At 42.2% G+C, this 14,949-nt stretch overlaps 1 protein-coding gene across 9 annotated transcripts in view; it reads right to left on the bottom strand.

Moving 5' to 3' along the window:
* RYR3 (ryanodine receptor 3) overlaps positions 1–14,949 on the bottom strand; it is a 991,818-nt gene that overhangs the window by 807,483 nt on the left and 169,386 nt on the right. For 4 of the 9 annotated variants that reach the window (XM_056545312.1, XM_056545313.1, XM_056545314.1 and 1 more), the window contains exon 4: positions 4,367–4,387. The exons of the other annotated variants lie outside the window; for them this stretch is intronic. In XM_056545312.1, coding sequence (XP_056401287.1) covers positions 4,367–4,387 — 21 coding nt within the window. The remainder of the gene's footprint in view (positions 1–4,366; positions 4,388–14,949) is intronic. 9 annotated transcript variants of the gene reach the window in all.

Raw genomic sequence — 14,949 nt, 5'->3', positions numbered from 1 at the left:
TTCGATTGCTAATACTGTTCAGTGCTATGCATAGAACATAGCAACGATCAGTGTTATCGGCTATCTTCGGCTCTGGTCTGCTCGATCGTAGACCAGAGCAGAAGACCTGTGGAAGGCAGCGGAGGCAGGTGAGGGGACCTCCGACTGCTGTGCTGGATGATCGGATCACCGCAGCAGCGATGCTGCAGATGCCGTGATCTGTATTGATCACTGCATCTGAGGGGTTAATGGCGGACATCTGCTCGATCGCGGATATCTGCCATTACCCCGCCGGGACCTGCCGCGCATGACCTGAGCATCGCTCCCATGCTCACGGTTATGATTAGGACATAAATGTGCGTCCTGGTGCGTTAAGTACCAGCTCACCAGGATGTACAGTACATAACAAAAGTTTGGACACACCTTCTCATTCAGAGTTTTCTCTAAAATAAGGGTGATTATATATTTTATTAGGGCAAGAAGTTTTGTATAAATTAAGAGACATTTTTTTCAATTTACACTTTTATTTTTCCCATAGGGGAATTTTATATGCAATCATTAGATTGCATTCACTGTAAAATGTTATGCAATGCATTACACAGTGAAATCGGCAATCCATTAATACAGCCAGGCTAAGTCAGAATCATATCCCACAATCCCATTGAGCTCCAATGAGCTACCGGCAACTTTAAAGGGGTATTCCGGGCAAAAACATCTTATCCCCTATCGAAAGGATAGGGCATAAGATGTCAGATCGCGGGGGGGGGCCCGCCGCTGGGACCCCCCGCGATCTCCCTGCAGCAGCCCGCATTCTATGTGTAGCTGCGTCTGAAGTTTCGGAAACCTCCGATATCCCCCTTTCGATAGGGGATAAGATGTTTTTTCCCGGACTACCCCTTTAAGTTTCACTTTAGATGCTGTGATTGGCATTGATTACGGGACTGCCCTTGCCCGTTATTAGCAGTGAGTTTCTGGCTATTAAGAGTAGCTGATATTCATTGCTTTGAAGCATGAACAGCTTCTGCGTTCGCTTCAAAGATACTTAATGTTCCAGGGAGTACAGGTATGCCCTGGTGTGTTAAAGGGGTACTCAGGTCTTAGATATCTTATACCCATCCAAAGGATAGAGGATAAGATATCTGATGGGGGGGATCGACCACTGGGACCCCCGCAATCTCTGTTCTGTCTCCCAGGTATTTAAAACATTCATATGTCTCCAATTTCTATTGGAGAGACGGAGATACTGTGGAGATCGTTTTGTCCATGTGGATTTCCGGGCTGCTGGGCAGGAGATTGTGGAGGTCCCTGTGGCCGGACCCCCGACTATGAGACGTTTATCCCCTTTCCTGTGGTTAAGGGTCAAGATGCCCAGGCGGAGAGGGCGTACCTGTATGCCTGATGTCCCCAATTGGTTAATAATATACGCCAAGGCACTCCTAGAATTCACATCAGTCATTTCTAGTTCTTAATTTGTACATTTTTGTTCAGCAGCCATAACTTTTAAAAATGTTAAAATTGACATTTACCTGAGAAAAAATGTTGCAGAGCTAATGGATACCATATATAATATTATATGTTGAGGATAGGTGCTTCAACGTGTTCTATACACAATGTAACATGTAAAAAAAAACATAAAGTTGTGCCTGATATCTAAAGTAGCAATTCATTGTGACAAAGGAGTAGTTCAGAACATGAAATACTTCACTGTACTGTAGAGAGGAGCTATCAGACAGCCAATCACTCCTTGCACTTACTAATAGTAAAACAGATGTCTTACTAGTGACTACAGTTTTAAGTTACAATGACCCAGAAAAGTTAATTGTATGTTAAATATATCTTGTGATCTTGCTGATAGCTGCAAGGTATGCTGGGCTACCTTGATTTCATCTAAGTGTTCTCAGTACTTCCTCCTTTCATTTAGATGCTAAAATTCCATGGTTCATTATCCCTTCTGCTATTATATCAGCCATTGCCAGGTTGGCACAAGACCCCTGAGGAAGTGTCGTAACAGCGATGGAAAGTGTGGGGCCCTGTGGGGGGAACATGTTGTAACCTGTTTATACCTGCATCTGTCTAGTCCCCTGTCTGGTATCCTGCACTGATTTGCATGCTTTACTTTTGCATTCATTGCTATACTTATTCTCTGTAGGTTAGCCAGTTCAGCCTGTATTGCACTGCTTTGCTGCTATACTGTGTAATTTTATTCTGTACACTATGTATTATTTTTTTCTGTCACATATGGTTTATAAACGAGGTTGGGGCTCTAGATGGACTGAGCAGCATTATCTGCCTACCATTTATGTACATGTGCCCTCTTGAGGGTGGTTATATCCTCCCCTCATGTTTTTGTAGGAGGTTGCTCTGGATAGAGCAATTTTAATTGTTTTTAATTGTACTGTCTTTTTGTATCCATGTATTTTTGTATATCTTTTGCTAATAAAGATTAATATTTTATACAGAATATTGTTGTTACTGATAGGTGTGCACTGCATTTTAGCATATCCGGTTTTATCTCCCTTTGTTTTAAACCTGGCAATGTTCGGCCCAAATTCCGGAGCAAGACTGGGCTCGCCGAGCTTGGTTCACTCATCTATAGTCAGATTCTAATGTATATATAGTACGTAGTATTTAGGATTTAGTACCAAACTTAGAATCATTCCATTTAAGATATGCAAATCTATAGACATGAATATCCCTCTAGAAAACTGTTTCAAACTGGTTAGAGAAAGATTATTTTAGAGCGAGCAGTCAGCACACCGATCCATCTGAAAAACCTAAACAAGCAAAGAAAAGTAACTGGTGAACAGAACAGGAAGAGAAAGGAAGAACACCATACTAGGCAGATTGATGGCAATCATTTTCACTTTGGAGCATCTTAGGGCAACTCACCTTTCCTTCTAAACAAGCTGATTTTCTTTTTAGGCTGGGTCCACATGTTCCTAGTTTGGTGTGCGGGCAAATACCACATGGCAAAATCACATGCAATTTACCATAAATTGATGTGAGTTTGAGGTGCATTTTTTGGATACAGGATTTTTAACATGAAACATCGGTATTAACATAATATATCTGTTACAACTGCATAGCCAATAACTGCATCACAAAACCATGGTGAATGCTAGTAAATTGTGCACAATTTAGCTGGGCAGTGATCAGTAGTGTTGAGCGGCATAGGCCATATTCGAATTTGCGAATATTTGCAAATATATCGACGAATATTCATCATATATTTGCTAAATTCGCATATTCGTAATATTCTCGTTTTATTTTCGCGTATGCGAAAATTAACATATGCGAAAATTAGCATATACAAAAATTTGCATAAGCGAAAATTCGCATATGCGAAAATTAGCATATGCAAGTTTTTGCATATGCGAAAATTCGCGCGCCAGTCTCACACAGTAGTATTAGAGTCTTCTTTACACCACACAAGCTGGAAGCAGAGAGGGATGATCACTGTGATGTGTACTGTGAAAAAAAATAAAGAAAGAATATTCGTAATTACGAATATATAGTGCTATATTCTCGAATTCGCGAATATGCGATATTCGCAAATATAATTTGCATTGCGAATATTCGCGAGCAACACTAGTGATCAGCACACTACTGCTGCATGTGAACCCAGCCTTACCCTCTTTTTATTTTTTATTTTTTTACTGTCCTGGAAAATCGCATTGTCTTAGTTATTAGTTGCCCTTAACCTATATGATTGAACATGTTGTGGGCAGAATAAATGGGAAGGCATAAAGCAGTAGTATATAGTCTTTGATAAACCAGTTTCCAATTGCAATATCAATGTATAGCACCCACAATAAAGTACATGAATTCAACATATACTACATTTCTACATCTACATGACAGGCATGGCTCAGAAAGCTTGGAAATCCCTTATTATTCTTGTAAAGTGGTATTCTCTATAGCTCATGTAACATGGCCACCATTCCAGCTTCCTCTCACTCCAGAATTCCAAACGCAGTGGCCAATAGTTATATTTTATATTACTGCATAAAGTAAGCAAATATGCCATTACATATTACTACAATATGCCACCAGCGATTAAAGGGGTGCTGACCCCATTCTTACCGCTTAATAAAATGGCAGTGGTCCTAGGAGCCAGTGGCTCTTTTTCTCCTGTCTATTCTAAACTACATACCTATTACTTATTATTACAACCTATTAAATATTAAACATCATCCTTGCTATTGAAAGTATTTGTTTAGCTTAAGTTTCATAAAGACAGATGGTACATTTCCATTTTCAATTAAATATAAATGACAACTATAGCATGGAGATATAGAAGACGTGCTGGGCTCTCAAGTGAAAATGATCAAATCATCACAACCCCCATGCAGAAAAAGAGAGTGCTGGGAGAGATAAAAGGACATACCCATTTGGACAGGTCACTAGGCTATCAAGGTCAAAAACAAAATAACAGTAAATGTTACATGAGTATCAAAAACCATTTTATTATTACACAATAAATGTATTTTGCCTCCTCTAAACAAGACCACAATTACCCTTGTAACCATTCCATAGCTGTAATATTAAAAAAATATATTGTTTTATATACCGCTTACATTTTGACTTTAGGTAAACATTGTGTTAAGATCTTGTTATAGCAAGTAGCTATAAGGAAGCTAGGATCTACCAGAGCAGTTTCAGGTTTGCCACAGGAGTTGCCGCATACATATGCCTGGTTCCCATTAAAGTGGAATTGTCAGCAGGAAAACAAGGGTGTAACTAAGCCAATGACTACATAGGACTTTTCTTTGGAAGCACAGCAAGAGCGCAGACAAGTTTAGCCCATATCATCTTTAACTGGGGATTAGGAGGTAGCCAGATTTAAAGGGGTACTCTGCCCCTGGCATCTTATCCCCTATCCAAAGGATAGGAGATAAGATGTCAGATCGCCGCGGTCCCGCTGCTGGGGACCCCGGGGATCGCTGCTGCAGCACCCTGCCATCATTACTGCACAGAGTGAGTTCGCTCTGTGCGTAATGACGGGTGATACAGGGGCCGGAGCAGCGTGACGTGGCTCTGCCCCTCATGACATCACGGCCCGTCCCCTTAATGCAGTGTTTCTCAATCCAAGTCCTCAGGGCCCCCTAACAGGTCATGTTTTCAGGATTTCCTTAGTCTTTCACAGGTGATATAATTGTGTTGATGCCTGATTCACTGACCATAATTATGTCACCTGTGAAAGACTTAGGAAATCCTGAAAACATGACCTGTTAGGGGGCCCTGAGGATTGGAATTGAGAAACACTGCCTTAATGCAAGTCTATGGCAGGGGGCATGACGACCGCCACGCCCCCTCCCATAGACTTGTATTGACGGGGGTGGGCCGTGACGTCACGATGGGCGGAGCCATGACGTAGCGATGCTCCGGCCCCTGTATTGCCCGTCATTACGTGTAGAGCGATCTCGCTCTGCGCAGTAATGATAGCGGGGTGCTGCAGCAGCGATCCCCGGGGTCCCCAGCAGCGGGACCCCGGCGATCTGACATCTTATCCCCTATCCTTTGGATAGGAGATAAGATGTCTAGGGGCGGAGTACCCCTTTAAGTGGTCTGTTAGGCAGTGATAAAAAGGAAATGGGCTAAACTTACCTAGTCTCTTGCCATGATCGGCATTTGAACATGCATATCCAAGCGATTCACAGAAAAAATGAACAGGTTTATTTTTGTTGAGAAATTCGGAATTTGTATTTCCGTGGTGGAATTCTTCACCATGGAAATTCAGCACGGTGCAGCAGAATCCCACTGAAAACAATTCAGCTAGAATATATCATTTTATGGATTCAATTCTGGGGAGTTTATATGCTGGGGTTCTCTCTTTCAAAAATGTATTTGTATATCATTCTAACAAGTGTAGGGCTGGATTCAGACAGGCGTAATACAACTGCATTTTTGCATCCATATTATAGTGGCTAGTGTCAGCCAACAGCAGCTAGGATGCTTTCAGTTTGGACCATTAGACCCATAGTGGGACTGGGACTTGCGGCCATGCTAGGAATGCTAAAATGTGGCTGTATTATGCTCTTCTAAAACTGTTCTTTAAAAAAAAAAATATATATATATATATGTATATATATATATATATATATATATATATATATATATATATATTATTATTAATAATAATAATAATAATAATAATAATAAAAATAAAAAAGCAACAACAAGACTTGGTACAAGGAAATATAACAAAGCAAATAACCAGAGTGCACTATGATCTCTCTTTCACCAATTGCAGCTCCTCCTGTTACCAGATACATTTCTAACAATATGTCAGTAGGAGGAACTGGTAAAATAACACAGGAAGTTTCTTGTCACAGACATTGTATTCTCTACACATTCTGTCAGCATGAGCATAGCTCTATTGGAAACTTCCAGAAAATCCCCATTTTTTATGCCTTGGCTGCTCTTGAAAGGATCAGTAAAATGATAATTTGATAACTGTTTCTGAGATCCAGCTTGGACAGCTGGTGGAAAGAAAGCTATGTAAGATGAATCTGCTTCTTAGCTTGGCATATCAAATGAATGAATTCAGTAACTCACAATGTTTTCTTCCCTACACCATACATTTCAGTGTACACTGGACATGAGAAAACATACTAAACTGAAAAATTGCAATTTTTAGCATGAATTTTTTTCAGTTATTATAAAACAGGGATTAACAGTTTAGAAAGGGAAGGAAAGAAGCTTTATATCAAGAGGAAGAAGCATCGTTTATACATTATATTTCAATGAGATTCTTCTGCACTGTTCACATGGCAGAATTAGCAAAATTTCGGATTCCCGCATTAGCAGAATGAATCTGCTAAGAAATGCCTTGCTGTCTATGAGATGGTGCTCCACCATCAGTGGAATGTCCACACGGAAATTTTCCCTGGAGCATTCCTCCATGTGAACATAGACTTAGGGTTTGTTCACACATGTGGATTTGATTGCGAATGTGCACTGTATTTCCTGATGCGAGTTTGAGTTTTGGGCGGGCTCTCTGTGGAAGATTTTTGGCAGCTAAATTTCTGCTGCGGACAATTCACTGCAAACAACATTGACTTCAATGGGGTCTTTGGCGGATTTTGTGCAGGGGAAATTCCGCTGCCAAAAATCTGCTACAGAAAGCCCATTCCCATGCAAACTCGAGGCAAGAAACAAGATGCACATTCACAATCAAATCCGCTGGTATAAATGAGCCCTTAGACTGTGTTTCCCCTTGGATTTTTTTTTCTTCTCTAAAACTGCTACTGCAGTTTTTAAGCCAAAGTGTATTCAAAAGGAATGGGAAATATAAAAGAAGGAATTCCTCATGAATATCCACTTCCTGCTTTGGCTCAAAAACTGAGGTGGCAGTTTTCCCAAAAGACAAACAAACAAACAAAAAAAAACAAAAAAACAATGCAGCCTCAGGCTATGTTCACGTGTAGTTTTTAAGCTTTATTTTGAGCTGCAAGTGAATATTTATCAAAACCTGTGCAAAGAAAAAGTTGCCCAGTTGCCCATAGCAACCAATCAGATCGCTTCTTTCAATTTACAGAGGTCTTGTTAAAAATGAAAGAAGCGAGCTGATTGGTTGTTATGGGCAACTGGGCAACTGGACAGGTTTTAATAAACCCAAAAATACTGTTTTAACCTAGCCTCAAAAGTAAATTTTTGATCCACTTTGCAGACCTTTTCTAGCTGTTTTTATGCTATTAAACTGCTGTTTTACATCTAATAAATGGCTCAAAGTACTGTGTGTGAATGAGCATAACCTTTGAGTGTCTAGTCTACATTGTATAAGAATTAGACAGTTTTAGTAAATCTGGTTCTAAAACATAGGTTTTATATTTTAGAACTGTACTTTTGCCCAATGTAATTGTTTTCTGCAGGGAACACAAACAGTCACTTTTGCATATCTGACTAAATATGAAGTCTTGTTGTTTTCTTTACATAGCTTTAATTTGTACATTTTCTGAAATATGAAGAACTTATTGATTTTTTTGAGGTAATATAAAATTAATAATTGGTATTTGATTTATTTTTTATTTTTATAAAGATGCTGTCATATTAATTTTACGGGCTATTATGATTAAAGCAATACTGTACTTTGTATGTACAGTTGCAAGAAAAAGTATGCCAACCCTTTGGAATTATATGGATTTCTCCACAAATTGGTCATAACATGTGATCTGATCTTTTTCTAAGTCACAACAATAGACAATCACAGTCTGCTTAAACTAATAACACACAAATAATTAAATCTTACCATGTTTTTATTGAACACACCATGTAAACATTCACAGTGCAGCTGGGAAAATGATGTGAACCCCTAGACTAATGACATATCCAAGAGCTAATTGGAGTGAGGTGTCAACCAACTGGAGTCCAATCAATGTGATGAGATTGGAGGTGTTGGTTACAGCTGCCCTACCCTATAAAAAACACCCACCAGTTCTGGGTTTGCTTTTCACAAGAAGCATTGCCTGATGTGAATGATGCCTCGCATCCAAAGGATAGGGGACAAGATGTCTGACCGTGGGGGTCCCGCCACTGGGGACCCCCGCAATGTTGCATACGGCACCCACTTGGTTCTTGTCCGGAAGCGCTGGAGGGTCTCGGTCGTGACCACTGGAATGGAAGTCTGTGACGTCAGGACTCCACCCCCATGTGACGTCACGCCCCGTCCCCTCAATGCAAGTCTATGGGAGGGGGTGTGACAGCCATCACAAGGGCAGAGTCCTGATGTCACAGACTTCCATTCCAGTGGTCACGACCGAGACCATCCAGCGCTTCCAGTCAAGAAACAGGTGGGTGCACATGCAACATTGCGGGGGTCCCCAGCGGCGGGACCCCCGCGGTCAGACATCTTATCCCCTATCCTTTGGATAGGGGATAAGATGTCTAGGGACATAGTACCCCTTTAAGGACCAGACCAATTTTATTTTTGCATTTGTTTTCCTCCTTGCCTCCTAAAAATCATAACTCTCTTATATTTCCATCCACAGACCCATATGAGGGCTTGTTTTTTGCGTCACCAATTGTACTTTGTAATAACATCACTTATTTTACCATAAACGGCGCAACCAAACAAATATTGTTTATGTGGGAAAATTGAAAAGAAAACTGCAATCTAGAAAATTTTGAAAGGTTTTGTTTTCACGCTGTACACTTTCCAGTAAAAATGACATGTTTTCTTTATTCTGTTGGTCAACACGATGAAAATGATACCCATGTTATATGCTTTGCTATAATTATACCGCTTAAAAAAAATCTCAAACCATTTTAACAAAATTTGTGTTTGAAATTGCCCTATTTTGACCACCTATAACTTTCTAATTTTTCCATATATGGGGTAGTATGAGGGCTCATTTTTTGCGCCATGATCTGTAGTTTTTATCTGTACCACATTTGGTTAGGTTTTACTTTTTATAAATTTTTTATAAAAATTTTTTGGAATAAAATGGCACAAAAAAGCAGAAATGTTTGACTTTTAAATTTTTTTTACATTTACGTTATTCACCGTACGGGATGATTAACAATATATTTTAATAGTTCAGACTTTTATGCACGCGGCGATACCAAATATGTGTATTAGTTATTTTTTTTATGCTTTTGGGGGGTAAAATGGGAAAACGGACGTTTTACTATTTTATTGGGGGAGGGGATTTTTCAATTTTTTTTAACTTTTTTATTTTACATTTTTTTACTTTTTTTTTTTTTTTACACTTTTTATGTCCCCATAGGGGATTATTCATTGCAATCAGTTGATTGCTAATACCGTTCAGTGCTATATATAGGACATAGCACTACTCAGTATTATCGGTCATCTTCTGCTCTGGTCTGCTCGATCTCAGACCAGAGCAGAAGACCCCGAGAGACGGTCGGAGCCAGGTGAGGGGGACCTCCGGCTGCCATGCTGGATGATTTGATCCCCGCGGCAGCGCTGCGGGCGATCTGATGATCGATTCAAAGTACCGCACTGCTGCAGATGCCGTGATCTGTATTGATCACGGCATCTGAGGGGTTAATGGCGGATATCCGTGCAATCGTGGATTTCCGCCATTACCGGCGGGTCCCTGGCTGCTGATAGCAGCCGGGACCTGCCGGGCATGATGCGAGCACTGCTCCGGTGCTCGCGATCATGGCGGCGCATAAATGTACATCATGGTGCGCTAAGTACCACATCACCATAGCGTACAGTTACGTCCATTGTCGTTAAGGGGTTAAATTTCAATGCCCCGGCGCGCGCGCCCTAAGGGTTGGGGAGGTGCGCATCCGGGCTGAGAGGAAGCAGAAGGAGCGGAGCGAGGTAATGGACGGGCCGGGATTCACATGAGTGCGCATCCCGCAATGCGAATCCCGGCCCTGCCGGGAGTCGGGGACGCTGAGCTCACGGCCGGAGTCAGGGGCCGGAGCGCAGCATGTTACAGTGTGTTCAATAAAAACAAGGTAAGATTTAATTCTTTGTGTGTTTTAAGTTTAAGCTGACTGTGATTGTCTATTGTTGTGACTTAGATGAAGATCAGTTCACATTTTATGACCAATTTGTGCAGAAATCCATATAATTCCCAAGCATTCACATACTTTTTCTTGCAACTGTATTTTTGTTTTACTATTTACCATTTTTTTTTACTTTGGACACTTTTATTTTAACTATTTTTATTAGTACCAATAATTGATGTAATGCTATTTTCAGTTGATTATGTTTTGTTTAGCTTATGTTTTAATTTGAAATATTGAGTATTCCACAGCATTGCTGCCTGTCAGAGCTATAATGTCAGGCAATCTACTATGCCTCGTAAGGCCTAAAAGATATCTACCAATTATAAACCCCAGGACCCTTGTTAGACCCTTGACATTGGCATGTACTGTGGCATCTACTTCCATATGGACACTGTGGGGGACATGTATCATTTCCAGTGTATAATAGAAGTTTTTTACCCCTCTGCCTGTTGTGTAAATTTGGTGCAGCTGCGTTAAATGTATCATTCTTGTGCAGCTACTTTCTTGAATTGCGTTTAAATTTAGAATTCTCCTCAGAGCATAAATTTACCCCGCAGCTCTATTTAGTAGGAGCTTTGTCTGCAGCGTATCTGCACCTAAACAGTAAGATTTGTCCTCGTTATTAGTTTTAGAATTTTTTTCTTCATTATGTAGAGTTTTAATCTCACAATAATACCACTTTTTGCACCCAATTATAACACATCAATTATACCTATGTCCTTATTCTTCATTTAACATCTGTGACACCCCTGTGCAAATCACCTCAAATGTACATGGTGCACTCTACCTTATGGGCCTTGTTGTGCGCCCGCAGAGCACTTTGCACCCACATATGTGGTATCTCCATACTCTGGCTAAATTGTGTCCCAAAAAATGGGGATCTTTTTTTCCCATTTACCTCTTGTGAAAATGTAAAGTATGCGGCAACACGAGCATGTCAGTGTATATAATTTTATTTTTATGCACTAACATGCTGGTGTAGACTCCAACTGTTCCTTTTCATAATGGGTAAAAGGAGAAAAAGCCCCCCAAAATCTGTAAGGCAATTTCTCCCGAGTACGGCGATAATCGCGATTTTGGACATTATCGGTATCGGCAATTACCTTGCCGATATGCAGATAATGTACTGCCCCCCCCGCCCATTGCCGCCACTGCCCCCCCCGCCGCTGCACCCCCAGTGCCTCCCCCATCTTTGTGTTATAATTACCTGTTCCCGGGGTCCGCGATCCTTCTGGCTCTTGTGCTGTTGCTGCGCACTGCGTAATGACGAGTGACGTCACCAACCCGACGTCACCGTCAGTATGCACAGTGACAGCGCAGGACGCCGACGAGGCCAAAAGGATCGCGGACCCCAGGGAACAGGTAATTATAACATTGGGGATGGGGGGAGGCGATGGGGCAGCGGCAGTATGTTGGCAGAGGATGGGGGGAGGCGATGGGGCAACGGCAGCGGCGGTATGTGGGCAGAGGATGGGGGGGAGGCTATGGGGCAGCGGCAGTATGTTGGCAGAGGATGGGGGGAGGCGATGGGGCAACGGCAGCGGTGGTATGTGGGCAGAGGATGGGGGGAGGTGATGGGGCAGCGGCGGCATGTGGGCAGAGGATGGGGGGAGGCGATTGGGCAACTGTGGTGGTTAGAGTCAAAACAGGCAGGGGGAGAGAAGCGGGTGGCGGCGGCGGTCTCTGGCACCGCAAAAGCCGCTGTAGTTAATTGATTTAAAGCGCTCACTTTAAATAATTGATCTGCAACAGCTTCTGCCCCGCCCGGTATAAGTTATCGGCTATCGGCCTGAAAGGTGACAGATTATCGGTATCGGCCCTAAAAAAACGATATCGGTCGATACCTAGTACTGAACTTGCAGTTTATTTTATGCTGCAGCTTTCTCTGGGTCAAGCTCCACAATGTTTGATCTGTGTGAATATACCACAAAATATATGTTTAAGTTAGAAAAAAAGCCATTAGTTATCAATGGTATTCAGTTATTTATTCTGACTAAATCTGATATTAGCTCAGATAATAAAAATAGCTATGCTTTATGCTAGATTCACATCTGTATCGCAACTATGGAAAACAAGCCTAAAGGATAGGATTGTTAAACAACTAAAATAACATGGATTGCAAGAAGAAAAACAACATTGTTTACTTCTAGAGATGAGCGAACTTACAGTAAATTCGATTCGTCACGAACTTCTCGGCTCGGCAGTTGATAGCTTATCCTGCATAAATTAGTTCAGCTTTCAGGTGCTCCAGTGGGCTGGAAAAGGTGGATACAGTCCTAGGAGACTCTTTCCTAGGACTGTATCCACCTTTTCCAGCCCACCGGAGCACCAGGAAGCTGAACTAATTTATTGCAGGATAAGTCATCAACTGCCGAGCCGAGAAGTTCGTGACAAATCGAATTTACTGTAAGTTCGCTCATCTCTAGTTACTTCAGACCGTTCAGTAAAATGCATGGCACAGCGCTATGTGTAAACCCAGCTTCATACTAATGCTCCACCTATAAACAACAGTCAAATAAATTGACCTTCAGTTCATGCTCAGCTGTACATCATTGTGCACTTAACCCCTTAAGGACCGGGGCTTTTTCCGTTTTTCAATTTTTCCTCCTTAACTTTAAAAAATCATAACTCTTTCAAATTTTCACCTAAAATTCAATATGATGGCTTATTTTTTGTGCCACCATTTCTACTTTGTAATGAAATCAGTCATTGTATCCAAAAATCTACGGCGAAACGGGAAAAGAAATCATTGTGTGACAAAATTGAAAAAAAATATGCCATTTTGTAACTTTTAGGGGCTTCCGTTTCTACGTAGTAGATTTTTCGGTAAAAATGACACCTTATATTTATTCTCTAGGTCCATACAGTTAAAATGATACCCTACTTGTATAGGTTTGATTTTGTATTACTACTGAAAAAAAATCATAAATACATGCAGGAAAATTTATACATTTAAAATTGTCATTTTCTGAGCCCTATAACTTTTTTATTTTTCCGTGTTCAGGGCGCTATGAGGGCTCATTTTTGGCACCGTGATCTTAAGTTTTTGTCGGTACCATTTTTGCATTGATCAAACTTTTTGATCGCTTTTTATTCATCTTTTCATGATATAAAAAGTGACCAAAAATACGCTATTTTGGACTTTGGAATTTTTTTGCGCGTACGCCATTGAACGTGCGGTTTAAAAAGCGGTATATTTTTATAATTTGGACATTTCCGCACGTGGCGATACCACATATGTTTATTTTTATGTTTATTTACACTGTTTTTTTTTTTTATTCTTGGAAATGCCAGGTGATTCAAACTTTTATTAGGGGAAGGCCCTAATCATTGAAAGGCTTAGTGATTGTTTTACACTTTTCTTATGCCATATTATAGCCCCTAGGGGGGGGGGGCTATAACATTGCATGTGTTACGCCGAGCGCTCCGGGTCCCCGCTCCTCCCCGGAGCGCTCGCTACACTCTCTCCACTGCAGCGCTCCGGTCAGATCCACTGACCCGGGGCGCTGCGATTCCGCTTCCAGCCGGGATGCGATTCGCGATGCGGGTAGCGCCCGCTCGCGATGCGCACCCCGGCTCCCGTACCTGACTCGCTCTCCCTCGGTCCTGTCCCGGCGCGCGCGGCCCCGCTCCCTAGGGCGCGCGCGCGCCGGGTCTTTGCGATTTAAAGGGCCACTGCGCCGCTGATTGGCGCAGTGATTCCAATTAGTGTGTTCACCTGTGCACTTCCCTATATCACCTCACTTCCCCTGCACTCCCTTGCCGGATCTTGTTGCCATCGTGCCAGTGAAAGCGTTTCCTTGTGTGTTCCTAGCCTGTGTTCCAGACCTCCTGCCGTTGCCCCTGACTACGATCCTTGCTGCCTGCCCCGACCTTCTGCTACGTCCGACCTTGCTTCTGTCTACTCCCTTGTACCGCGCCTATCTTCAGCAGCCAGAGAGGTGAGCCGTTGCTAGTGGATACGACCTGGTCACTACCGCCGCAGCAAGACCATCCCGCTTTGCGGCGGGCTCTGGTGAAAACCAGTAGTGACTTAGAACCGATCCACTAGCACGGTCCACGCCAATCCCTCTCTGGCACAGAGGATCCACTACCTGCCAGCCGGCATCGTGACAGCATGTACTGATCTTTAACAATGATTGATGCATCTCCTTAGAAATGCAACAATCAGTGTTTTCGGCTATCGAATGCTCAAGCTTGGATCTCAGGCTTGAATCTTTCAATCGGCGATCGGACTGCAGGAAGGAAGGTAAGAGACCTTCCTCCTGAAGTATAGCTGTTCGGGATGCCGCGATTTTACCGCAGCGATCCCGAACAGCTCCCTGAGCTAACCGGCACATTTTACTTTCACTTTTAGCCTTGCGGCTCAGCTTTGAGCGCACGGCTAAAGGGTTAATAGCACGCGGCGCTGCGATCTGTGCTGCACGCTATTAGTGGCGGGTCCCGGCTTCACTATGATGCCGGGCCCGCCGTGATATGATG

The sequence above is a fragment of the Hyla sarda genome, chromosome 11 (genome assembly GCF_029499605.1).
Source record: "Hyla sarda isolate aHylSar1 chromosome 11, aHylSar1.hap1, whole genome shotgun sequence".
Classification (NCBI taxonomy): Eukaryota; Metazoa; Chordata; class Amphibia; order Anura; family Hylidae; genus Hyla; species Hyla sarda.
Note: the sequence above shows the minus strand (reverse complement) of the source record. Positions and strands in the feature narration are given on the sequence as shown.